We start from the raw sequence: 27,326 nt of genomic DNA, 5'->3' as shown, positions 1-27,326 counted from the left end.
AACAGTAACAATGATCCTGACCTGAGAGTCTCCAGTTTACAGTGTGGACTCCGAAGTCCAGCTGAGAGCAGCATCAGTCCGGTATCCTGGAAGTCATTGTTGCTCAGGTCCAGCTCTCTCAGACTAGAGGCATGTGAGCTGAGAACTGAGGCCAGAGCTTCACAGCTTCTCTCTGACAGCTGACAGACACTCAGCCTGAAGGACAAGAAGACATGTTATTCTCTTATATTGTGTCATTATTGTATTATTTGTACTGACAAGACTTTATTGATGAGGCTAACTGACCCTTATATTTAATGTCATCATTGTATTATTTGTACTGACAAGACTTTATTGATGAGGCTAACTGACCATTAATGTCATTATTGTATTATTTCTACTGACAGACTTTATTGGTGAGGCCTGGTCTAAAGCAGGTCCAGTGTGTTTGCATGGTGCTGTATACTAAGCAGACTGGAGCACTAACACTGACAGGGAAACTGGTTTTGACAAAACATGTGACACAAAATGAGACAAAAGCAAGTCAATCAAAGTTTCTTTTCCAAGGAGTTTTAAAGATGAGAGTGACTCTGGAACCTAAGTACCTCAGAAAGGCTTTCCACAGTCTGGAAGCCCTGAGGACTAAAGTGAAACCACCTTCAGTATTGAGTCTGGAGGAAAGTCAGGACCTGGAAATCTCAGCTCACAGGGAACTAAGAGCTCCTCAGTTAAATTCAGGACCAAAACTAGCCTGCTTTAAATGTGTTCAGCAGCATTCTAATATGAATTCTCTATCTAACTGGGAACCAGACGACATTATGTTAAAACTGGGGAGATGAAGAGGTCACCTTCCTACTGGTTAAAATCCAGCTGCTCTATTCTGAAGCAGCTGGAGAGGAACAGAGAGAGGTGCAGTAACAATGACAAGATATCAGAGTATGGATGATCTTCTCTCAGTCACTGAGCTTCACTGCTGTGTATATGAAGCTAGATCAATAAAAGCCAAATCCTTATGTAAAACCTGCAGGGCGACCTTTGCAGATTCAGGAATCCTGTTTTGAGAGACGAGAAATGTGTTGAATCAACTGAGAAAAACTGCAAAGTGCAAACTGATTTTACCTGAGAGTTTCCAGTCTGCAGTCTGGACTTTCCAGTACAGCAGAGAACAGATTCAGACCTGAGTCATGCAGGTCATTGCAACTCAAGTCCAGCTCTCTCAGATGGGAGGGTTTGGACTTCAGAGCTGAGGCCAGGTCTTTACAGCCAGTCTCTGATAAGCTGCAGCCACTCAATCTGAAGAAAGAATAAAGCAAAAACATTACATGAAATATTGCGGAGGGCTTACTGGCTTACTAGACTGTATAGTCTTTCCATCTGAAACCAGACAGCCTGTCAAATCTCTGTCTCAGGATTTCTCCATTTCCCCTCAACACATTCTATAACCAACCAGATGAATACATCTGCAGTTTGTGCCTTGACGTTTGTGACCTTAGGTCCAGAATGCACTTCTTATTGGGACAATATTTTCATATGGCAATTTTCTCTGGAAATAATTGTAATAAAAAGTTGAATTTGAGTTGGGTGGGAAACTTACCCCTAACTGCACCGTAACTTAATGGGAACTTGACCTTAATTTAACCTGAACTCTCCAATTGTCTCTACTGGAGCAACAGATGAGAGTGAATCACAGAATTTGGGGTTTTATCAATTCCAGAAAGCTATGAGGGATCAACCGAGCAGCATTTTGGTAAACAAACCGCGTCACTGGGTGGCAACAGCAATGGAACCCTATGGAGCGTGAGCTTTGAGAGGCTTGAGTGTCTGACTCTGTTTACATTTTAAAAACTGCGACAGTTCACACAACTTTAACACGATATGCATATATTATACATCAAATTCTTGAGCTACTTCTGCTCACTCAGAATGTAAAAATATAAGCGATGTGATGTATAGTTTTTGAGATTAACGTTTGTTTGGCTCAACTCATACGAATAACTGCCGCAGGGTTCTGCTTTTCTGGGTGGCAAGTGACGTCACGCTGATTCATCTTATACAAGCCAAGGTTCTACCAGAGTTCAATCACAGCCCTTTAAGTCTGGAAACACCTCATAGAACAAGCAACACCTCTGGTGTCCCAAGTGCATTTTACATCAAAAATATGTATTCAAATTGGAGTTATGATAGAACAATTCATTTTACCATGAAAGAATTTACTCAGGAAGATAAAATGTTGCACTGTCTGATAGGGATGGTACCAAGCACCGATATTATTTGGTACCGGTTCCTGATTGGCCGGTACCAGGAATTTATAAGGTCCTGGACGTTTGGTGCTGCTATAGTTTTTTTTACCATTCCCTAACAATGACGAAGCGGCACCAGGCTTTTGATGTTGCGTGTTTACACTCCTGTGCTGTGACTACACTTGCGGCAGGTTTAAAAGATCACTAGTATATTTGGAAGAAAACTAGTTCTGTGATAGGAGGCATCGTGTTGCTGAATCACACAACAATATAAATATAATAATCTGATAAAGCGAGCGACTGCCCTGTGATGATTCTGAGACAGATAGAAATCTCTGCCTCGCGTTGCACAAACCTCACAGTGCTTTGCTGAACCTGACCTATTTTCTGACAGTCACAGAATATTATGTGGACTTTGCCAACTCTGAATACAGAACAACAACGTACAGCGACGGTGTTCACTTTACCTGTAACATGTTAGCTTGCAGCAAATTAGTTACATCCAGAGCCATCTGTTCAGATAAAGTTGGTCCACAAACTCAACGTAACTTAACTGACTATCTTGCTGGTTTGTTTCATAATCCTTTGAAAACGGGTATGATTTATCCAGACTTGATGAAGAAAACGTTTTGTAAATGAAAATATGCCCCAGTAAAGAGATGTATTGCAGGCAGAGCTGCCAAGTCTCACCCTTTGAGAGTGAGAGTCACGCAATTTAACCTCTTCACACGTGCACACGCCACACTTGCTATTTCACATGCTCATAAAGGTTTTTCCCTCTCACTTATATTATAATATTTCCATAACTTGCTGCTTGCCGTAGTTCGAGTCCGTCACAGGTGAGCCCGCCCTATTCTACCTCTGATTAGCTGACCCAGATATTCTTACCCTAACCTTAACCAATCATCAGTCCCCTGCCTAAATCTAACCAACCCAACGAAAGGCAACCAATCAGAGGCAGAGTAGGGCAGGTCATGGAGTCACTATCCCAGCAAGAGAAGAACAACAAAACAGTTTGGCGAACAGTTTGAAAAGAAAACTCAGTTTTCTGTGTCAGCTGAATAATGCCGTGACACTCTTTCAGCTGAAGCGGGAGGTCAAACGGTAGGTAACCACCTCATTTTGATCATCCAAAATATGTTATTTTTATAGAATAAAATGCGTTATAGTCACTCAGTCGGAGCAGGAGTAACGTTACACAGGCTGCTGGTGAACAGCATGGCAGGTTGCCGCGGTGCATTTAACAAAAAACAACAACCGTGACTAATAGCAGTGTTAGTTAAAACCATCAGGTATTTGCATTTGTGAGCTAATTGATACTTACTATGAGCTAAGGGGATTTACAGTAACATGTAGCTCTCTTTTGAGACTGTGGGTCATTCATACCTTAACTGCACACTTCCATTTTTGTCCGTTTGAAACAAATTGAAAGATGTCAGGGAAGAAGAAGTAGAGAGATCTGCTCTCATTTTGGGCAGTGAAGGGTCAACCACCCCCTGCCAAACTTGCCAGGTCAGCGGAAACAGTGGAGGAGGCTGTGGATCTGACTTCTCTTCTTACAATTCTTTTCATTTCTACTTGTGCTGGTCAATTATATAAAATAGCAGGAAACTGGTTTTTAAGTTGCACAAATAATTGGGTGGAGAGGAGCTGCCTGACTAATGACAGAATAAGACTGAATAACGACATCCGACAGTCTAATCCTAATGTAGACTTGGACTCTGTGTACTCTATTCATTTTAGCAATTGATCATATTTCTTGCATGTTCACTATTCAGAGTAAAGACAGAGAGAGAGCACAAGGAGGCCGACGGTGCAGGGACAGCAGCTGGCATGGGGGTGAAGACTGAATAATTACATCACAACAGTAATCCTAATGTTAATTTAAATTGAGCTATCCTTCTAAATCTACCCTAAAAAAGGGCAAAAAAAATTGCCGGCGCGTCCCTTCATTGGAGTCTCACTCCTAACTTTGGCTGAAACTTGGCAGCCCTGATTGCAGGCGACTTTGTTAGTGTTGAGTTTCCAGTCAGTGACGTGCGCAATGAATTCTACGTGCTAGTATGATTCCCCCTTAAGAGTGACAGTGATAGGTGGCCTAGGTTTAATAAATCATCATATTCACAATCACAGAGGTGAAATAGGCCTTCTCAGGAATTTAACTTGTAATAAGTAATAACAAAATTACTGTTGAATCTTTTTGTATCTCTTCATGTCATGTCTTTATTTTTTGCACCAAATTATGGAGAGTAGTATCGATAAGGGTATCGATAAGTATTGGTATCGATAAGCAGTACCGATATTGATAAAATCGGTAAGTATACTGTAGATGAAGGGCATCGATAAAATCCAAACGATACTCATACCCGTCTGATTTCAGATGGAAAGACAAGATAGAGACATCCTCAAATTACAATATATATTATATTTCATATAATATTCAGATCAGTACATTATCAAATATGTCTGACCTGAGAGTCTCCAATGTACAGTGTGGACTCTCCAGTCCAGTAGAGAGCAGCTTCACACTTGAGCTAAGCAGGTAGCTGTCACTCAGGTCCAGCTCTGTCAGATGGGAGGGGTCGGACTTCAGAGATGAAGCCAGAACTTCACAGTGAGCGTCTCTCAACTCGCAGAACCTCAATCTGAATAAATAATAAAGAAGAAGTTGGACTTCAGAGCTGAGACCAGGACTTCAGAGCTCAGGTCTCTCAGAGTTCACAGCTACAAAGTCTATTTACAGATTTAATGTAAAATGAGATTATCAAAGCAGAGCTGAGACTATAGCATACCAATCAAAACCTATACAGCATACTACTATGTCTACTAACACTAGTAGTATTACTACCAGTACCACCACCACCAATAATAATACTGATAATAATAATAAAAATAATTAACAACAATAATGATGATAATGACGAGGACAATAATAATGATAATGGTTGTTGTTGTTGTTGTTGTTGTTACTAGTGCACTACCCATGCCCGTTCCCTCCCTCCCTCCCTATCTCCCCATTCACCCCCCCCCCCCCCCCCCATGGGTACATCTACCCATTCCCCTTCCCCCATTCATACATCATGCTCTCCCACTCTTCTCCACCCCCCGATTGGTGCAGTACCCATTACACAGTGCCTGTTCCCCTCCCCCTTGACATCACTGAAGATATCACAATGAAAATGTAAAATATTGCTGTAGCTCCCACTGTGGGCGCATTTCTTATTTGTTTTTCTCGCACTGCACTCGTTCAGGTCCCACTAAGCACACTCCCGAAGTTTGAAGTCGAGCCGAACAACCGTTCTGGAGATACGCGAAGGACAGACATACTGCACTCCGACTCTTCACCCACCGCACTCCCCCCCCCCACCCCCCGTTCTCCTCCCCTTTGACATCACTGATGATGTCACAATGCCCGAAGGTGGCCTGCAAAGGCCTGAAAGCGTGTCAGTCAAACTTGGGGCTTGGTGATATGACAACCTGAATATTTGTATTTTTAGTCGATAAAAGTGAGCATGTAAGTGACGAAGTGTATTTATAATTGGTACCGGGCTCAGTTTCGCAGTGGAAATAATAGTGAAAAAACGATATTAAGGTAAAAGTATCAGTCAAGCTAACGCAGCTAGCATGCCTACAGACAAGAAGCTAGCATCTATGGAGGCTAATGCTAAAGCGAGGAGCACTGAAAACACTGAAACGGGCATGGAGCTGGGTGTATCTGACCCCGCCGGCCATTTATCTAAGAAGAAGAAGCTTGAGCTCGAGAAAGAGAGAGAGAATGGCGGTGGCAACGTGAGTAACATTAGCGGCTACTCTGACATCTTGGCAGCAATCCAGGCACTTTCCAATAAACATGACGAGACGTACCACAAGGTTTCAGTGATTGAGTTGACAACCGATACAACGTCTAAGCAAATTGAGAAACTGTCCTCTACAGTGGAGAGACTGGTCGTGGATGTTAACCGACACAAAGAAATTCTGAAACACACGGAGTCTGAGATTGAGAATCTGAAAAAAGAAAACCGAATCTTGAGGGCAGGAGTTGCTGACTGCAAACGCTACAGCTGGAGATGGGCTCTGAAATTACATGGCGTGAAAGAGGAGGACAACGAAGACGTGAGAAAAGTGGTGAGGGATGTTTTAGGAAAAGTTGCGCCTGGGCTTGATGAATATCTGGAGGATGGTGTTGACATCGCCCATCGTCTTGGCCCAAGAAGAAAGGATGGTTCCCACCGATCCATTATCATCTTGTTTGCTCTCCGACGGCTCCGCGATGGTGTGTGGAAGAGCGCCAAAGGCTGCAAGTTTCTGCGGGATAACAAACTGCGGCTCACCGAGGCACTGTGCCCTGAGGATAGGGTCGCCAGAGAGAAGCTCTGGCCGCTTGTGAAGAAGGCAAGGGAGGAAGGGAAGAAGGCTTCTTTCCTTGGCCCTTTTGCTCTGATTGATGGAAAGAAAATTGACCACTTGGACATGAATTAAATCTAGGCTCGCACATTTGATGGATTGAGATGCTCACATTTCAATGACAGCGGAGCCATTCCCACCATTTTCTCGACGGGAGAATTAATTGAAGTGCATCTACGTTTTTTTCCCCGTTTTGATTGAACTGTCAACTGTATTCAGAGACTGGTTGGCCAAGGGCGTAATTTATGGGGGGCGCCTCGGGCATGTTCCCCCCATCATTGTTTTTTCTCTCTATCCGCTCTTTTTCTTTTTATAAAGCAGTACTGCGATCCCTGAACTCTTTTCAACTCTTGGGCAGCTATTCTAAACCAAGAAACACCCAGTAATAAAATCTGAGGTATGTAGCATCATCTTTATATGATGCTATAGTTTGATACAGCAGGTTTGTTTTTTGTTTTTTTCTACTGCCTTATAATATGGTGGCCTACAAACCAAATGTTTCTATTACTGTGGGTCTTATAGCTTGTATTATTTGCACATACACACAAAAAAGTCTATTTGATGAATAATTTGAGTTCACAAGTGTATAACTTTTATTTTTCTACTAAATTGAAAAAGGCATATGTTACATGCTAACAGTTATATTAAGGGCTTGTTCTGAAGCATACTTAACTGTTTCATAAAACTAAGTTAAGAAACTATACCAACTTAAATAATTATATGGTACCAGGATCTATTCCTCTAAAGTCACTTTATTTGTTCACCATATCCTGTTGGTTGTTTATCACTCCCTCTTCAAAGGAGTCTAAAACACACCTTCAAGTTCTTGTTATCTGTTTACTTGAGAGCCTGTGATTTTTCTTCTGTGTATTTTTTTTGTCTTTTTATGGATTCTATGTTAAATTCTTTAACAGTTATGTCACTTAATGTCAGGGGTATACGCAATGCAATTAAGAGAAAAGCCACCTTTTTATTTTGTAAGCGAAGTGAGGCCGACCTAATACTGCTTCAGGAAACACACTCATGTGAGTCAGATGTGAAATTTTGGAAGGGGCAATGGGGGAATGGAATTCACTGTAGCCATGGGACCAACCACTCTGCTGGAGTCTCAGTCCTGTTGCATAGATTTAAAGGAGATATTCTAGAGGTGGTTCCTTCAGACGATGGCAGATGGATTGCAATCATACTTAAGCAAGATAATTCATTTTTTATTGTGTGCAATATTTATGGCCACAACTCTCCTTCCTCCAACAAGGTGTTTTTTTGCCAGATAACCTCAAAACTAAATGAGCTCTTACTTAAATATTCAAACTCTTATTTAGTTTTATGTGGGGACTTTAATGAATGTGCTGATGACGCAATAGACAGGTTTCCTCCAAGGAATTGTCAAGGTTTGCAAAGAAATAATCTTATCTTAAAACTATGTTCTGATCTCTCTCTGACTGATACATGGCGTTTTTTAAATCCTGATATACAAGATTTTACTTGGTCTAATAAGAGTTTATCTTCTAGATCCAGAATCGACCTTTTTCTGATTTCTTCATCTGCTCTTCATCTTGTTAAAGATGTTTCTCATTCTTTTGCACCCTTGTCAGATCATAAGAAAATAACTTTGAAGATAGGTGGGTCACAGGATTCTCCTAAATTAAGGGGCTATTGGAAATTCAACAATACCCTCCTTAAAGACAGTTACTTTAATGACAATGTTAAAAAAGCAATCAATGACATATTTAGTGATAATACAGATTGTGAAGGGGAATATAAACAAAAATGGGAGTACTTTAAATATAGGATTAGATGGCTTGCAATAAAGAGAAGTAAGGAGTTAAAAGCCCTTAAAAGTAAAACAGAGTCTAATCTATTGAACAGGATAAATATCATTATATCTAAGACTAGCATTTCTACTGAAGAGGAACTGGAATTGAGGGAAATACAACAAAAAATTGATCAAATCTATCTGGAGTTGGCAAAGGGAGCATTTATAAGATCTAGAGCCAAATGGCTAGAGGATGGAGAAACAAATTCTAGCTACTTTTTTGCTCTTGAAAAGAGAAATGGAAAAAGAAAGTCAGTAGCGGCTCTTAATATCAATGGAACTCATTGTACAGATCCTAAGTTAATTTCCAACTTTGTCTCTTCCTTTTATGGTGATTTGTATACCTCTAGATTCAATGACCATTCATGTGAAAATTATATCAATAAGGTAAAACAACATATTGCTACTATTGATGGGGACCTGAAAATGATATGCGATTCTGATATGACTCTAAATGAGATTAAAAAGGCTCTCTTCTCAATGAAAAAAGGAAAGGCGCCAGGTGTTGACGGTCTTTCAGTGGAATTTTATATTCATTTCTGGGAGCTTATTCAAAACCCTTTATTTTGTATGTATAAGGAATGTATCAATCAGAGAGAGATGACCACAACCATGAAACAAGGCATTATTTCCATTATCCCAAAACCAGATAAAGACATTTTGTTAATAGACAATTGGCGACCTATTACTCTTCTAACTATTGACTATAAAATTGTGGCCTTGGCTTATGCGAACAGACTAAAGACAGGACTTAATAATATTGTTGCTGAAACACAGTCAGGTTTTCTTCAAGGCCGGCATATTAGCAATAATATCAGACTTATATTAGATTTATTGGACTATGCAGACTCAGTACATTCAAAAGCCTTTATTCTTTTTTTAGATTTTTACAAGGCATTCGACACCATTGAACACAAGTTTCTTATGGAATGTCTTAAGTTGTTTGATTTTGGAAAAACCTTTATGGATACCATCGAGATGTTTTATAAAGGAATCAATAGCTCAGTAGTACTTAACTCGAATACTTCCCAAAGATTTGATATAAAACGCGGCGTTAGACAAGGCTGTCCTTTTTCTCCTTTTTTATTTATTTTAGTTGTTGAATTATTATCTACAAATATTGCACATGATCCAGAGTTTAAAGGCATCACTATATTTAACAAGGAAATAAAAATTTCACAACTTGCTGATGACACAACTATTTTCTTACAAGATAAAGATCAGTTGCGGAAAGCTATTCATCTGGTTGAGCAGTTTTCATTAGCTTCAGGTCTGAGGCTTAATGTATCTAAATGTGAGTTGTTGCCCTTACATGATTGTGAAGATACATTGATAGAAAATATTCCTGTAAAGAACACAGTTAAGTACTTGGGCATCTATATGACTAAAAACCTTGTAGCGAGACAGCAACTGAACTTTAATGGAAGGATTAAGAAAACCAAGAATGTCTTTAACCTCTGGCTTCAAAGAGACTTAACATTATATGGCAGGGTTCTTTTATCTAAGGCCGAGGGCCTTTCTCGCTTTGTTTACCCTTCTCTTTCTCTTTTTGTTAACGAGCCCACAGCTACGGAAATCAATAAGTTATTTCTTAATTTCATCTGGAAAAACAAAACCCACAAGCTTAAAAAGGCAGTACTTTCTAACAGCAGGGCAGATGGAGGTCTAGAGGTCTTAAATTTTCATGACACTTTAAACACTTTTAAAGTTAATTGGCTTAAAAGATGCCTGGAAAACCCAGATTCTTTGTGGTTCTTCATCCCCAACCATATATTTGAGAAAATTGGTGGTCTTCCCTTTGTTTTAACATGTAATTACTCGCCTAACAAACTTCCTGTTTCTTTGTCTAAGTTTCATCAGCAATCTCTTCTTGCTTGGAGGTTATGCTTCGTCCACAACTTTTCTCCTCATAAAACACTCTTATGGAATAATGAATATATAACTATTAGGAATAAATCTCTTTTTCATCCCAAGTGGTTCCAAAGAAATATTGTAAACATTTTGTCAATTTTTGATGAACAGGGTCTTATACTGCCCTATGAGCCTTTTATGACTAGGCATGACTTTCCAATTCCTTTTAAAGAATACAATTCTGTAATCAAAGCCATTCCCTCTGGTTTAATCCATCTTATCAAAAGTCACTTATCTGTTGGTGGAGATAACACCCCAGCGGTACCATCTATTTTGCTTTTGAATGGCATCAACATAAGGGATAAGACATGTGATAATAAACATATTCGTAATATTTTCCAAAGTAAAAACAAAATAACCCCAAGAGGAAAGTTTTTTTGGAACTCACACATCGAAGATATACACTGGGAAAAAGCATGGCTTCTACCTCACAAGTTTTGTATTTCTAACAAAGTCAAAGAAGTTCATTTCAAAATTTTACATAAAATCTATCCAGTAAATTCTATAATCTGCAGATATGTGGATGTTGATAGCTCTTGCTCCTTTTGTGGACAAGCTGATGAAACTTGGATCCATCTTTTTTTCCAATGTAACATTACAATGCGATTCTGGTCCGATTTAAATTCTCATGTTTTGAATCTCACTAATGTCACCCACTGCTTTACTCTTAAAGATGTTATTTGTTATTATGACAATACAAGTAACAAATCTCTAAGCTATGTTGTAAATTTTTTTATTTTATTTGGAAAATTCTTTATTCATAAACAGAAGTTTTTAGGTACTCGGCCGGCTTTCCCCATCTTTTTGATTGAACTCAACTCATTGCTTAATTCGCTTGCTCTTGTAAACAATAAAAAAAGCAACAGGTTCTTAGAATATTACCGAAACATATTTGATGTAACCCCTGTAAATTGATTTTTGCTAATGTCATTTTGTCTGTCCTTATTTTATTTTATTGTTCTATGTCTTACTCATTTGTTTGTTTATAGCTCTCAAGTATGTTGATGTGTGATTGTCTGTCTGACATTTTGTACATCTATATTGTTAATAAAAAAAAAAAAAAAAAAAAAAAAAGGCCTGAAAGCGTAAAATATCGCTGTAGCTCCCCCTGTGGGCACATTTCTTTTATCTTTTTCTCGGGCTGCACTCGGTCAGGTCCCCCTAAGCGCACTCCCCAGGTTTCAAGTTGATCAGACCAACGGTTCTCAAGATATGCGAAGGGGAGAAAGAGAGAGAGACACAGACACTACTTGGATTATAGTATATATTATTATTATTATTATTTATACATTATCATATTATTTGAAATTTTCCAAAAGTGGTTAATGTATCAGTAAAAACCACACAAAATAATTCATAAATGCAAATTCATGGAAGCCTTTCTGTAAAAAGTGATTAAAAGTAGGATTTTCAGCCTGAGCTCCACAGGCAGTTTAGACTCAGCCCTCAGTCTTAATCCGTTTCACTCCTGTAAGACTGAGAATATTACTATTTAAATCTTTGCATAACGTTAGGTGGCGCTGTTGGAAGCCTTGCATCGGAGAACCAATCATGAGTGTTGTGGGCGGGCCTGCTTTCTGGGGGCAGTTCTCATGCAGAACCGGTGTCTCGCAAAACATCGTCGCATTTGCGGAGAAACATATTAATCACTTAGAAACAAACATAACCTGTTAATAGGATGTGTTTCATCCGGCCCCGGCGGCTAGAGGTCTTTCCCCCAGCGATAAACCCGACTCCAGAGGCTAACGTTACAGAGCCTGCTGATGACTTCACAGTAGCAAGCGGACCACTTCCGGGTAGGAAAAATTATTGTAAAATAAACCACAGCTATAAATTTTGTTTGGAGCATATCAGCTTCATGCTCTGTGTTAGGACTATGATAAATGGCATTGCCGCTACCAAATAAAATTCTAATAATAAATGTAGGCGTGTCTGCTGCCGGCGGTTCTCGCCGGGCTCGGAGACACAGTTTCTGACAGTGAAATTCCCAGACGTTTGGTGGCGCAGCTCACCAAACGTCTGGGAGCTGAGACTACAGGCAGTTAAACTTTTGATAAAAACAGCATGGCACCATTAGAGTCAGTCAGGCTTCACCACAGATTTGGTCGGGTTTTAAGTTTTTAGCCTAAAACACTAAACTCATAAATATCTCTGACATGAGCTGAAGGCAGAATAATACCAGGGGGATCTTTCATAGAAATTACACCAATAAAGAGTTGATAGACTTAAATAATGAAACTCACAACCTATCTGTTAAGCCACTTTTAACTCATTGAGTGCCAATGACGACTATAGTCAATTGCGTTTTTTGGCGGTGGGATGGGGGATTTTGAAGGTGTAGAAGCTATTTTATGGACCCATTAGGTGGCGACAGTGCTCTCCGGATTAGAGAAAGATGAGAAAAAAGAGTAGAAGAAGCCGTGTGGGGAAACGGAAATGCTGTAACGTTAGCTGTGCCTGTGAACAGCAGCCAATCTGCTGCCACAATTGAGCCCCTCTGTCTCTGCTGCGATAGCCCATCCACATGATTAGTTGCCAGAAAAGGAGCACGACACCAGCGTCTTTCTGAAAAGCCAAATCATTCTCAGTTGGAAGCGCTGGGAGCCGGCGAACAAAAACGGCGGAACGATGTGAAAATAGAGCTGGGTGTTGCACACTTTTAAACGTGCAGAGCAAACGTGCAGCAGAGAGCCACCAGAGACACTCCCACGGAGGAATTTGCAGTTGAGGGGGGTGGGGCACGCAGGGCAGCATACAACACCGACCCAGACAGCAGGCTAGATGGACAGATTGGCAAAACACAAGCTAGAATATCTGATGCCCACCAGCAGTAAATCAAGACCAGCAAGAAGGCCAGCGCTGCTGGTTGCAGCTAAAAAATATTATTTTGCCATCAAAATTCCTTTGTTTTCGCTCTTTTATTGAAGGAAATTATTGTTATTATTATTATTATTATTGTCACTACATCAGAAAATATTAGCTTCAGAGTCAGTGATGTGCTTGAAATGCTTAATTTCACAAAAGGCTCATTATCTCAGCTTCTAATTTGAAACGTCTGTTTTTGCTGAAATCAACCTATCTTCTCCGGCTGATAACTAAAGAACGGAAAATGATATCAATAAACTTTTTTTTGCTGATGATAGAAGAGAGTCTCATCGTTCTTTGGGCGTGTTCGATGTTTACATAGTAATATCACACAATATTCTGTGGGCCTCGAGAAATCACTGAAAACCCTCTGAAAGCATCCGTTTTGCAAAAGTGGCTGGCACTCAATGAGTTAAACATGAAGTCTGGATCATGTCTGGCTAACGGCTAGCCACAGCAGGATATTTTCCGGTTTTACCTTTTTAAACATGAGGGGTCTTTGTTTAGAAACAGCTGGAAATGGTCAGTATTCTCTCTGCCTGTGGGCGGGGGGAGGGGGTGCGGGAGCATGCAAGTTATTCCCTACAAGGAAAATAGTTGTCGGGTGAGTCGTCGTCGGCGCTGTGCTAAGTTGAAACAGCTTTAGCGAATCTGTAACCAAACTCCATTCAAAAACATGCCGTTTTAACGGAGAGTCCATTCCGACCACGAGGGGTGGCAATGTGCCAAAAATGAGTGCTTCCGCCTTTGTTACATAAAGCCGCCCAGTCAAAATAGTGGTCGGACCATCGTCAATCACTGTGGGTGATTTATTTTACAAGTGGCATTCAAGTCATATCTGACTAGTTTTCAATGTATTTCTCCCCACAAAAGTTAGGCTAGGCCTATGTCTCACTTTTTCTGACATGGGATTAAGCAAGCAGCGCAGCAGTAAGCGTCCCTCCTCTGTGATGCGCCGGACCTGCCTGCCTGCATAGCTGAAGGGCATTGGGATCCCTCTACCAAACAATTCAAGCCGTTTGCAGCACTTGAGAAAACCGTGAGTTTGCTCGTTTAATTCGTTGATATAAGCGATTGCCCGAACGATTCATTAATTAATAAACTACGTGAATGTGAATTGCCACCACCCGCCCACTCAGACATAACAGCTACATGATCAGGACCATGACCTGCCAGTGTTTAACAACAGCTGCTTTTCCTATAATGCGGATCTTATACAAGGGGTTGAGATGGAGTGCGCGTAAGCCGGCTAATTGTTGTTTAACATGCAGGCCAACCGGCTAGGAGCTGGTTATAATCCTGATTCCACTGCATGTTAAGAAGTGGCTTTAGATTACTGATTGGAATGTGAAACTGAACCTGCAACAGTAATGACTTTACTCTGTTAGAGGAAAAGTAAATTACGTGATTACTGTGTGCCACACTGCTATGTAGAACAACAGTTGTGTATGTTTGAGGAACTATATAGTAATTCTGATTGTGTCAGTTATATTAAGGTCACACTACACTGTTCTATACTGTTGGTATTCACATCAGGACTAACCGAGCCTTCCTGCAGTTCCTCACAGCTGGGATCAGCCTCTGTCGCCCAATCATCGATGTGTTGTAGGCCTCCAGGTCGAACACATCCAGAACCTCCTCTGACATCTGCAGCATGTAGGCCAGAGCTGAGCAGTGGATCTCAGAGAGTCTATCTGATCTGTTCTCTGACTTCAGGAACTGTTGGATCTCCTGATTTACTGACCGGTCGTTCATCTCCATCAAACAATGGAAGATGTTGATGCTTCTGTCTGGAGAGGTAATGACGTGTTCCTCTTTATTATCATCAGTGTTCATCTTCTTCAGGTTTCTGATGATGGCTCTCTGGACTCTTTCTGGTGTGCTCTCTGTCTGACCCAGCAGGCTTCGCAAGAGTTTCTGGCTAGACTCCAGTGAGAGACCATGAAGGAAGCGGACAAAGAGGTCCAGGTGGCCATTTTCACTCTTAAGGGATTTGAGCATGGCTCTCCTCAGGAAGACATCCAGGGATTGTTCACTGCCTTTAGATCTACCTTCTTCTTCTTCTTCTTCTTCTTCTTCTTCTTCTTCTTCTTCTTCTTCTTCTTCTTCTTCTTCTTCTTCTTCTTCTTCTTCTTCTTCTTCTTCTTCTTCTTCTTCTTCTTCTTCATCTTCTTCTTCACCACCCAGGAATGTCTCCAGAACCTCCTTATCCTCCTCCTTATCCCTGTTTGTGTAACAGTGGAGCATGTAGACAGCAGCCAGAAACTCCTGAATGCTCAGATGGACAAAGCAGAAGACCTGCTGGTACAGCACACACTCCTCTTTAAAGATCTGTGTGAAGACTCCTGAGTACACTGAGGCTGCTGTGATATCAATGCCACACTTCTTCAGGTCAGCTTCATAGAAGATCAGGTTGCGTGTCTCCAGCTGCTCAAAAGCCAGTTTTCCCAGAGAGAGAATCATCTCCCTGGTCTCTGTCTCAGTTCTCTCAGGAAACTTGATGTTTTGCTGTTTGGACTGAACCAGCAGGAAGTGGATGTACATCTCAGTCAGGGTCTTGGGCAGGGCCTCTCTCTCACTGGCTTTGAACAGATCCTCCAGAACTGTAGCAGTGATCCAGCAGAAGACTGGGATGTGGCACATGATGTGGAGGGTTCGTGACGTCTTGATGTATTTGATTATTCTTTTGGCCTGCTGCTCATCTGGGAATCTCTTCCTGAAGTACTCGTCCTTGTGTTCATCAGTGAAGCCTCTCACCTCTGTCACCATGTCAACATACCTCAGAGGGATCTGATTGGCTGCTGCAGGTCGTGTGGTTACCCAGAGGCGAGCAAGGGGAAGCAGTTTCCCATTGATGAGGTTTGTCAACAACACATCCACTGAGGTCAACTTGGTAACATCAGTCACAATCTCGTTTTTCATGAAGTCCAGAGGAAGTCGACACTCATCCAGACCGTCAAATATTAACACAATCTGGAACTCATCAAAGCTGCAGATTCCTGCTTTTTTGGTGTCAGGAAAGAAGAGATGAAGAAGTTGCACCAAGCTGAACTTTTTATCTTTCAGCAGATTCAGCTCTCGGAAAGTGAACAGGAATATGAATTGTACATCCTGGTTGGCTTTGTCTTCAGCCCAGTCCAGAGTGAACTTCTGTGTTAAGACTGTTTTCCCAATGCCAGCCACTCCCATTGTCATCACTGTTCTTGGTTTATTGCTTCCAGGTAAGGGTTTAAAGATGTCTTCACACATGATTGGTGTTTCTGATCTCTGCTTTCTGGATGCTGCTTCAATCAGTCTGACCTCATGTTCATAATTGACCTCTCCAGTTCCTCCCACTGTGATGTAAAGCTGTGTGTAGATCTGATTCAGAAGTTTTTTGTTTCCTGCTGCAGCAAACCATTCACACAGACACTGAAACTTCTGCTTCTGATTAGATTTGTGTTGATGTTGACATGTAGCAAGAGTTTCTGAAAGAATAAAAACAGATTAAATCAATGAGAGGTAAGTAAAGAGTAATGCAAACATGTCCTGATAATTTACACATTCCCAACTCCTTGGACTCTATTCCGCTCATTATTGGTGGGTTGACAAGCAGGCCCTGACTGGGTATAAGGTGCTGTTGTAGAATCGGCTATTATTACTCAACCAGAGTTTCCGAGCTGACCATACCAAGGCACAGGAGAAGTGCTGACTAACATGGATTTAAACACATTTGTGAACAAAATGAGAGGAATAAGTATTTTTTTTGCATCTAAAAAGTCTTAGATCCTTTTTTAAAGCTTGTGAAAAATGGGAGCATATATTTTTGTCCAGTAGAGTTTGAGGTGAACAGGAAGGGATGATTTGTCTGTTTCTTTATTCTTATTAGGGGGTCAAGCCCCGAAGGGGCTAACCCCTATTGTTTTTGCTCAGATTTAAATTTTTATTATTATTATTATTTTTATTTTTCGTCATCAGCTGTGAGTTGTTGAATCGCAGAGACCTGACATTTGGCCCAATGACAGATATTGGTTGTTATTAGGTGCTCCAGGAAAGAAAAAAGAATTTGCGATATATAGCGATATTTTGTTTTAAGGCCTTCGCAGGCCATTTTAGGGCATTGTGACATCATCACCATCACCCTTCCATGTTTTTCTATTGCTGACTTTGCCCAATTGCATGACATTTGCCCAGGTCAACTGCTGACCGACTGATGACTACACTTTTTTAGATCCATCCAGGGCAACTGCTGACCTGGGTGACAGATACAGTTATTCAAGATACAGATATTCAAGCCCCTTCAGGGGCAATAGGCTTGAACACCTGGTATTGCCGCTTGTGGCTATATTTCTTATTCATCTTGCTCTCAAAAGTGTTTCTCATCTACGGATGTTGTGGTGTGGTGAAGATGGAGGTGTGGTCTGGTAAAGCTAATCCATCAGCTAACATCAAGATTATGTTGCTCTGCTTGCTAAGACTGACAGCTGCTCTGCTCCTCCGCTCAACAAGCCACTGCTCTCTGGCTTTGCCCTTCCACCTCCAGCTCACCTGCCGACCCTCAGACTCGAACCTGGGAACTCTACAGCCAAACCACAACAGCCCCTTCTCTCAGTCCCCTGTACAACCTTGAACTGTGTTTTGTCTTTGTGTCTGTTTGTGGGTTTTTGCTCCGGGTCATGATTTGTGACAAAATTACTTTCAACAATCCAGAGAATGGGCGTAAAGTTGTTGCTTTCATCTCAGCTCCATCTTCAGCTTTGATTAGCATGTTAAAACTTATTCTGAAAAGTAACTAATAATAGTAATACTGTAGTAATAGTAACTAGTACCATATTTACCTCTGGAATGTAGTAGAGTAAAAGTAGAAAGTCAAAAGGGAGAAACACTCAAATAAAGTCCCCTTCCATTAGAAACTGTACATAATTAGCCTACACTGCTCGAGTTACGTTCCACCTCTGCTGGCATCAAAGTTTTCTGTCTGTCAGATTCCAGCAACACTTTGAGTGCATCAATAGGAATAATGCTATGAGTGATTTAGGTACCATAACTACCTGCTTAAAATAATTATCAGACAGAATATGTCATACCACAATATGAACACCTGAATACATTTAATTATATTATTGAGGAACTCCGTTCATTCACTTTAACATAGTGCCACTATCAGGGTAACCTACATGATCTTTGTATCACAGAATTATGATACTTGGAATCTTTTGGCTGTGACACAAAAATAAGCTGTTGGTGAACATGTACAAAGAGGAGGGGAGGCATATTTGCTAAATGCTTAATTGCTAGACCATCCTAACTTCACATACAGTAGGTCTACCTGTTTGCAAGGGGCCCTGTGTGTCACTGTCAGACTACAGTTGGTGAACACCTGAGCAGCATTATGATCAGGACAAATGGTAATTTTTTTAAATGGCACATGTCAGACAACATTTCACCTACAGTTTGAACCGTCATAAAAATGTTGTATTGCAGCAATGTTATGATGAATTAAAGTCCCTGGAAACCAAAATCCACAAAAACATTCTATGTTAATTAGGGTCTTATGTTAGTAATTATGTGCCTCCGAAATTATTATGCATTACTTTCAACCCAAAGCCTTAAAATCGACACTTTTCTACAAGATTCTACAAGATACTTCCTCATTGAAGAGAGCAGTGCGCGAGGTGCTAAAATGCAGGAGCTTATGACGTCATAAGCTCTATATAACCTTTGTACACGCGCGCAACCCGCAGTCCCGCACATTCTGCCTCCATCTCTCTTCAGAGTTCTAGTGGTCCCACACCTTTTTGCAGCTAGCTAACTACGCATTGCGTCAACACAAAGGCTCTTTTAAGAACCAACATCTATCTATCTGTCTATCTATCTATCTATCTGTCTATCTGCGAGTTTATCGCTTAGACTCGTCGGCGGTGTGTAGGAACCTTGGGAGGGAGAGCTCTCTCCTCTGCCTGCTGCGGCGCTGCTGTGTGTGTGTCAGTGTGTGTGTGCGCACGTGCAGACAGATAGACAGATAGACAGATGACCGTCAGTCAGTACGCTATGCGCTGCGCGGAGCAACCTTATTTTTACAGTCTATGGGAGCAACGCGCGAACACACACACAAACACACACACACACACACACACACACACACACACACACACACAATCTCTATTTCCTTCTCTCTCTCTCCTCTCTCCCTCTCGGAGCAGAGGAGAGAGGTCTGAGAGAGGGACATTTCCCTGCTGCAGACGGGACATGCCCACACAGTCCGCGGGAGAAAATACACTCTAAAATATAATTGATTCTCATGAGTTTTGCCATGACTGTCAAACCTAAATTTATATACTTTGAGACGTTCATCATCGTTCAAATTTGGCTGGTGGCTTATTGACATAGATTCCTGTGATGTGATGAACTCAAAATGCTAAATAATAATAAAATATTTCTGGTTTCCAGGGACTTTAAGCTGATATTCATACTGTTAAAACCTTTGCACCATAGACGTGGACGTGGACGTGGACAAAAGGTTTTTCGCTTTAGATGAGCATAATTACTTTTATTCTTATGCATCAATAGGAATAATTGTATGAGTGATTTAGGTACTGACCTGGTTCCAGCTTCAGGGTCACTGCAGGAAAAGAAAGAAACCAATCACTGTTAGCCCAAATTAATAACTGTGAATCGTTGGATGTCTGCTAAACTTAAGTTCAGCTGAAGTGAAAATTTGAATCATAGTTTGGGGTGAACAGGAAGGGAGGAGAAAGGTCAAGCATCATGTTACTGCAGTCAATGATTTGCTATGTTTGCCAAAATGTGTCATGATCCTGTGGCTGCTGTGTTGTGACCCCGCCCTTAAACCTGTTTTCTGTTCTTTTCTCCCTCTTGCTCTCAAAAGTGTTTCTCATCTACGGCTGATGTGGTGTGGTGAAGCTGGAGGTGTCCCAACAACCACACCTCCAGCTTCACCACATCACATGATGTGGTGTGGTGAAGATGGAGGTGTGGTTGTAGGGCTGATGTGGTGTGGTGAAGCTGGAGGTGTGGTTGTAGGGCTGATGTGGTGTGGTGAAGCTGGAGGTGTGGTTGTTGGGCTGATGTGGTGTGGTGAAGCTGGAGGTGTGGTTGTAGGGCTGATGTGGTGTGGTGAAGCTGGAGGTGTGGTTGTAGGGCTGATGTGGTGTGGTTGTAGGGCTGATGTGGTGTGGTGAAGCTGGAGGTGTGGTTGTAGGGCTGATGTGGTGTGGTGAAGCTGGAGGTGTGGTTGTAGGGCTGATGTGGTGTGGTGAAGCTGGAGGTGTGGTTGTAGGGCTGATGTGGTGTGGTGAAGCTGGAGGTGTGGTTGTAGGGCTGATGTGGTGTGGTGAAGCTGGAGGTGTGGTTGTTGGGCTGATGTGGTGTGGTGAAGCTGGAGGTGTGGTTGTAGGGCTGATGTGGTGTGGTGAAGCTGGAGGTGTGGTTGTAGGGCTGATGTGGTGTGGTGAAGCTGGAGGTGTGGTTGTTGTGATGTGGTGTGGTGAAGATGGAGGTGTGGTTGTAGGGCTGATGTGGTGTGGTGAAGCTGGGGGTGTGGTTAAGATGGAAAACATTTTCTCTGCTGGTGCATACGCTTGTTCTTGTTTAATTGTTGTTATTGAGTCTATTTCTGCAATTACTGCAATTCTGGCTGTTTACTCTACAAACATTAATGTTCGTTGCTTCAGGAGCCGCTATAGTTTTGCCAACTGTTACGTTGTCAACTACATGGACTCTCTCATTTCTGCACTTTGCTGGAGGCGGGCTGGAGACCAGACTGAATGTGAGGTCACATGATCAGGGTGGTTTACCAGGCTTTATAAAATGGCTCTCTCAAATCAAGCAATCTGATTGGTTCACAGCCATTGTATAAATCCAATAACCCACTCCAATAACCCATGGCCATGGGTTATTGGTTGCCATGGCAACTCTTACTAAAAGCCTTTGGTTACCTCAAAAGAAAAAATGGCGGAGACAGCTGTCAGATCCTTGTGAATCGATCTTCGCTTATAACTTTACTAATACTTCGCAGAAAATTATGTTTTGTACAAGAATAGACGCGGGCTAATGTCTTCTTTGCAAAAAAAAGGCTGTTAACCCCGCATTTAACCCCGCATTTAACCCCGTAACGTTAGTTGGTGTCGGGCTTTCCAGAAAGCTCTCAGCTTCTCAGCAAGCGCTGAGGATGCAGCGCTGCGCTCGAGCTGCCTGTCGGGCTTTCCAGAAAGCTCTCAGCTTCTCAGCAAGCGCCAGGATTGGCCAATGTCAACTTCAGTCTCCAGAACGATCCAATCAAATCACCCGCACGTTCTTGCGGTCCCGCCTTACAGTAGTGTTTCAACTGACTCTATCAGAATGCCATGCCAGTCGGACTTATAGTATTGTAACAGCCCGCTCCCGGGACCGTTAAGTGAGGAGGAGAAGAGGCAATACTTGGTACAGTCTTTATTCACGGTTCACACTCATAGCCCCTAGCTACACACACACAGCTCCTAGCTACACACACGTCCAGTCGGCTTCCTCGTATCTTCAGACTGGCTCCCCACCCGAGACCGGAAGTCCCCTACACACTGGCTGGTCCGCTGCCTTCACGTAACGTCGTAATCGCCACCGACATGTCAAACTCTGGGTCGCTACAGTATTATTATTATTATTATTATATTATCATACTTGGAAACCGTTTTATAAAAGCAATATAGCACTCGAGCAGCGTGTGTTGTGGCATATATCCCGCTGCTCAGCAGTTATCCCACTCGGCCTGCGGCCTCGTGGGATAACAGCTGATCAGCGGGATATATTCGCCACAACACACTGGCTCTCATGCTATATTGCTTAAATGTAGTGTGTGGATGAGTGAGAAAATCAAAAATAAATCAACCCAAAAACTAAGCAAACCAAATAACCCAAGGAGGAGAGACAGACTGACTGCCTGACCATGCAGGTGTCAGACCTCTCTCTAATGGTCTTGATGCTAAGGGGCGGTCTCACTGTAATAAGCAGGATAGTGTAGAGCAGCGAGTTGGTCATCATCATAAAATAAACCCCTGATCAACCTGAATGATCTCCCTTTCAGGAAGTGGAGGGGTCTTAAATCACCCTGAAAGAGTATGTATCAGTAGCTACTGTACTGGCTCACTGGCTCAAAACATTACTCTGGAATCATTACGCTGTACGTTGCAGGCTGTAATGTAAAGCTTTAGTGAAAACACCTGGTAATCTTTTATTCAAGTCTATGGGAGAGGAGTGCAGCGCCTCCTGTGTTGGCAGGGTGGAAATGGAACTCAAGAGAGGCAGTTCAACAACATTAAAGGAGAATTTCGTTTTTTTTCAACCTGGACCCTATTTCCCACACTGTATGGGTCTAATATAAAAATATGTCACGATGAGTTTATTAGACCCATACAGTGTGGGAAATAGGGTCCAGGTTGAGAAAAAAAAACGAAATTCTCCTTTAAGCATGGGGGGAGGGGGGGGGGGGGGGTGGCTGGTCTAGGCCCGGTTATGGAGTAAGGCAACTAACCCTAAATAAAATATAGACACACAATGTGAATACTATCAATTAGAGGCAAAGATCATTTTGATTACATCAGTATTAATAATATCAATTAGACAGTAATTCATTGTAAATAAATATAGTATTTCTTGGCTTCCTACCTGTTCTTCTGCGTATGCGTTTGACAATGGGAATCATGACGAGCAGCAACATTGTCAGTACCAAGAAGATGGTGACTATTCTCCCTGTTCTCCGTTTCCCTTCACCATCAGACTCTACAGAAACAATAACAGAAACAAGTGTTAAGTCAAGTCAAGTTGCTTATATAGCAGCAAATCATAACAACAGTTATCTGAGATGCTTAATGGTTGAAGACCAGGGTCTTTACTAAGTTTTGACCCAGCAATTTAAACAATTTCATAACATGCATTTGGCAGCAGCAGGAAGGAAAACAACTCCTCGAGCAGACCTGACTCTAGGTGGCATCTGCCTTGACTGTGGGTTGAGATTAAGATAAATAGAGAGAGAGAGAAAGGGAGGGAACGAGAGACACAAGAGAGAGGGAGGGGAGAGACAAGAGAGAGAGAGGGAGGGGAGAGACGAGAGATACGTAGTGGCAGAACTGCATTGTTGTTAAAGTGTTGTAACTCACTCTGGATGAGGGGGTTGCTGATGGGTTGGCTGACCTCCTCACTGACTGGGTTCTCCACCTTACAGCTGAATGATGCATACTTCAAATCCTTCACCTATAAAACCAATGAAATATAAGATCACAAACCACATTTAACTTTCACTTTTTAACAGATCATTCAGATTCAGTGTCTTGCTCAATGGCACTTCAGCAGCTTAAACCAGCTACTCTTGTTAAAGCACAGTCTTCTTAAGCCAACGCCCACATTGGAAGCATCCAAAAACACCACACCTCCCTAAAGCACATGATGTAATCTGCTGTGTTGAGAGGAGCTGCTTAGACACAGCTCACAGAAGCTGCTAGCTAAACACTTCACATGCTCTCTCTTTCAGGCTTTCACAGGTTTCCCTAAAACTGACCAAAGCTAAAAAAAAAAAATGTGGATTTAGCGTGTGTTTTTTAGTCTGAGTGAAATGTTCTCTCTTTATGGTCTCTCCTGATTCTAAATATAGCTGAATCACTTGGTTTGACCAAGTAAAACTATTCTTATAAACATTTTACAAAATGTCTATGGAAAAATAAACGGTGGATGAAACCCCTTGGTTTGTATGTCTAACCGGGAAGAGGGTGTGACTTTGGCACTCTGTATTTGGGCTTGCTGCAGGAAGGGAGGGGGAGGGGGGTTAAAACAGCTGAAAACTAGCGGCTGGTGCAATGAATATGTGATGCAAGTTGAACAAATCATTATGGTGTATTCCTGTAAAGGAATGCATTTGTTCATCTCCTGATATTACTAGTGGACATTAACTCAGTGGTTCTCAAAATGGGGTCTGGGGAACCCCAGAGGTCCATGAGAGGGTCCCCAGCAAAAAGAAGGATAACTTAATTTCACTATAATTCCATCTGATGGGAGTCTGTGGTCTAATTTGTGTCAGTTGATGTGAAAAAGTTTGAGAACCAGTGCATTAACTAACTGACACATGGACAGAATGAATCAGCCAAAAAGACAAAGGTACAAACACTGTCAGTAGCATTGCTGTATTGTACCTTTGTAATGGTCATTTGGTGTTTGAGTAACTCTGTGTAATTCTCTCTGGTGTTGTCTTTCTCCCAGGTGTAGCTGACTGGTTCAGTGTCTGTGGTGCTTGTGTCACAGCTCAGAAGACAGCGAGTCAAACCAGCATCACACAGTGTAGAGATGGAGGGTTTAGAGACAGGATCTGTTGTTGATGGAGAGAAGAGGAACAGCTGTTACAGTCATGATCACTCACATGCACATTGTTCTTTCTCTGTCTCAATGCAGACAGCTGGAAAGAGACAGAGACACTCGCACACTTTGTGCACATAATGTGCACTTAAAGGGATAGTTTGGATTTTTTTGACGTGAGTTTGTATGAGGTACTTGCATACAGTTTGTGTACTTTATGCAGCCAGCCTGGTCCCAGTTTGGAGAAATGCAGACCGGCCACATCAGGCAAGTAGAGCTGTCTGCTGATGTGAAGGAGGCCATGAGAAAAATACATGAAGTGGTTCAGGTGCAGGTGGTGCAGCAGCCCCACTTCTTCCGCACTTTGCTCCACACCTGGCGAAGATTTCAGCTAAAAACACGGTGTAAAAGACACCTTTTCATGTCAACTTGGTATCTGAGGGCTTGTGGAGTCTTGGATTACGCCAGGTGAGTAGTATGGAAGCATTTTATGTTGTTTTTGTTTTTTGTTTGTTTTGTATACATTTTTGGTTGCCTTCACACTCAGCAGACAGCTCTACTTGCTTGATGCGGCCGGTCTCCATTTCACCAAACTGAAACCACGCCGGCTGCATTCTACTGCATGTAGTACACTGACTGTATGCATGTACCCCACATAAAAAACTATCCCTTTAACATGAACAAACATGTAACATGGAGGGAGGGTTTCGGCACAATGTTAATAGATTGTATAAAAATATCCATGTAGCCACCATGATTGTCACCATTTTGAAGCCTTGAGTTTGGCTTGAGAGCTGCAGCACTGCCTGCTATTGGTCCATGATAGGTGAGCTGCGAGATCACTGGACAGGTGACCTGTCAATCACACCCCAAACAGGGGTTTTCCTGGCTCAAAATGAGGCAGGGGTGGTACTAGAGCCGATATTCACCGATTACTGATATGGCTGCAGAGTGCCGACATAGTGAATTTTTGAGCAGATATAGACCTTTTCTATGTGGATTGTGCACCGATATAACTATGTGCAAAGCTACTCAGAAGGCTGCTTTCTTGAACAAATAGGCCAACTTTATTTAAAAAAGAATTTAACATTATGCATTGTCAACTTCTGGAAGTGAGCACTGAGGAAATAAAGAATAAAAATATATTAGCTAAATAAACATCAGTAGCCAACAGTTACTGTATGTTCAGTATAATTGCTTTACAGTGAATAAAGAATGTAATAAAATAAAATGTCCTGAGATCTACTGTGCACAAAAAGCTTTGTGTATGTGTTGTGAATTGTCTCAATACAGTTAGCTTCACCTAATGCATGACTTCATTATGAGTCAAGTGAGCTGTCTGTGTAAAACCATGCTCTCGCAGGCTCTTGCCAGTCACTTTTTATCTATTTTGTTGTGCATCTAAACGTGTCTTTAGGGTACTTCCTTACATTTAATTTAATTTTCAAAATAAACCTATTATCACTTTCAATGGCTTATGTGTGCTTTATTGTTTGTTTATTTATTTAAGAAAAGGGACAATGCACATTAATTAACATGAGCACGTGAGTCCATCATGTAAATGTGCCAGATTTAGCCATACAGGCTAATTTTCATCTGCAGTCCCTGGCAGGTTGATGTTATATGTGAAACATTAACAAACACATGCAATAGTACAGAAGACATAAGTAGACAAAAGCATATAAAAGAAGAAAAGCACACGCAGATTAATAGCATATAAAAAGAACATGCATGAGCACATATAAAAAGAACATGCAAGATGACATTAGCATATTCTATACAATACATGCCAGAGCAACAGCACATAAGCACATAAAAACAGACAAAAGCATATAAGCACAATTATGCAGCCCCTGGTTTACTGTAAAGCACGGACAGAAGCACAGACAAAACCGCATGCCGTACAAAGCAGACAAACAATGAGAAACAACGAGAAATACTATCCTGGAGTATGGATGCATGTTTGATTGTTCAATAGCCAATGTTTTATGGAGTTGGAGAAGGAGTTGAAAGATGTGATGTTTCTCAGTTCTACGGGTATAGTGTTCCAGGTATGTGCTGCTCTGTAGGAGAAGGCTGACTGCTCAAAGCTACTTCTCCTATGTGGAATTTTACAGTCTCCTCTGGTAGAGGCTCTGGTAGATGAATTTTGGATTTGTGAAATGAATTCCTTGAGCGGAGGGGGGGCCAGACAGTGACGGCGATAAACCGGGGCAAGGGGTGTCTAAAGCCCCCTCGCAAATTGCTGTAGCCCCAGTTAAGCCCCCTCAGGTGTAATTTGAATAATCTGGAAAATGATCAGACTGTAAAGCATTATTTTGGAAACAGCTATGAACTTGCAAATCCTCTACATAATCAAATTAAATATAACAATTGTTCTTTGTAGTGTCTGTTTCACATTACAATTTAAAAGCTCATGAACATCAAACAACATGAACAAGTTTAGAATCTGAAAGGGTAAAATCCGAGTAGCACATGAAGTTTCTACCTGAAAGATAAAAATCCGAGGAGCACTTGAAGGCAACAGTCTGTACCAGTCTGACAGTGAAAGATGCTAATATGGCGATGCTACGTTTTCTGAAAAGAGTTGAAAAACAGAACAATCCAGATCCTGACGAGGAGGACAAAGAAAAAGATGATGATTCAGACTCGGACTCGGAGAGAGAAACTCATGAGCCGCGACCAGAGCTGGGCCCCGAGGCCGAGGCCGAGCAGGTACCCACTCCCGCCGCGGCTAGCTGCTCTGCTCCAGCCAACGCAGTGGCCGCTAGCTGCAGTGCTAGCTCCGGCTCCAT

The 27,326-nt window shown here is 41.8% G+C and overlaps 2 protein-coding genes across 2 annotated transcripts in view; both read right to left on the bottom strand.

The window, feature by feature from the left end:
• Positions 1-27,326, bottom strand: part of LOC310791599 (protein NLRC3-like) — a gene marked incomplete at both ends in the record, with an annotated part of 346,801 nt that overhangs the window by 17,002 nt on the left and 302,473 nt on the right. The gene's annotated exons all lie outside the window — the stretch shown is intronic.
• On the bottom strand, positions 832-27,326 carry LOC310791137 (NLR family CARD domain-containing protein 3-like; the record flags this gene model as incomplete). The annotated part of the gene is made up of 8 exons (XM_083652834.1): positions 832-868; positions 1,099-1,272; positions 14,759-16,601; positions 22,855-22,968; positions 23,346-23,439; positions 24,596-24,631; positions 24,746-24,906; positions 27,215-27,326. 8 exons carry the CDS (start codon positions 27,324-27,326, stop codon positions 832-834), a joined length of 2,571 nt encoding a protein of 856 aa, XP_083508960.1.

This window comes from Poromitra crassiceps (assembly GCF_964638095.1).
Source record: "Poromitra crassiceps genome assembly, chromosome: 16".
In the NCBI taxonomy this organism is placed as follows: Eukaryota; Metazoa; Chordata; class Actinopteri; order Beryciformes; family Melamphaidae; genus Poromitra; species Poromitra crassiceps.
The sequence above is the reverse complement of the archived record's forward strand: the minus strand, read 5'-3'. Positions and strand labels throughout refer to the sequence as shown.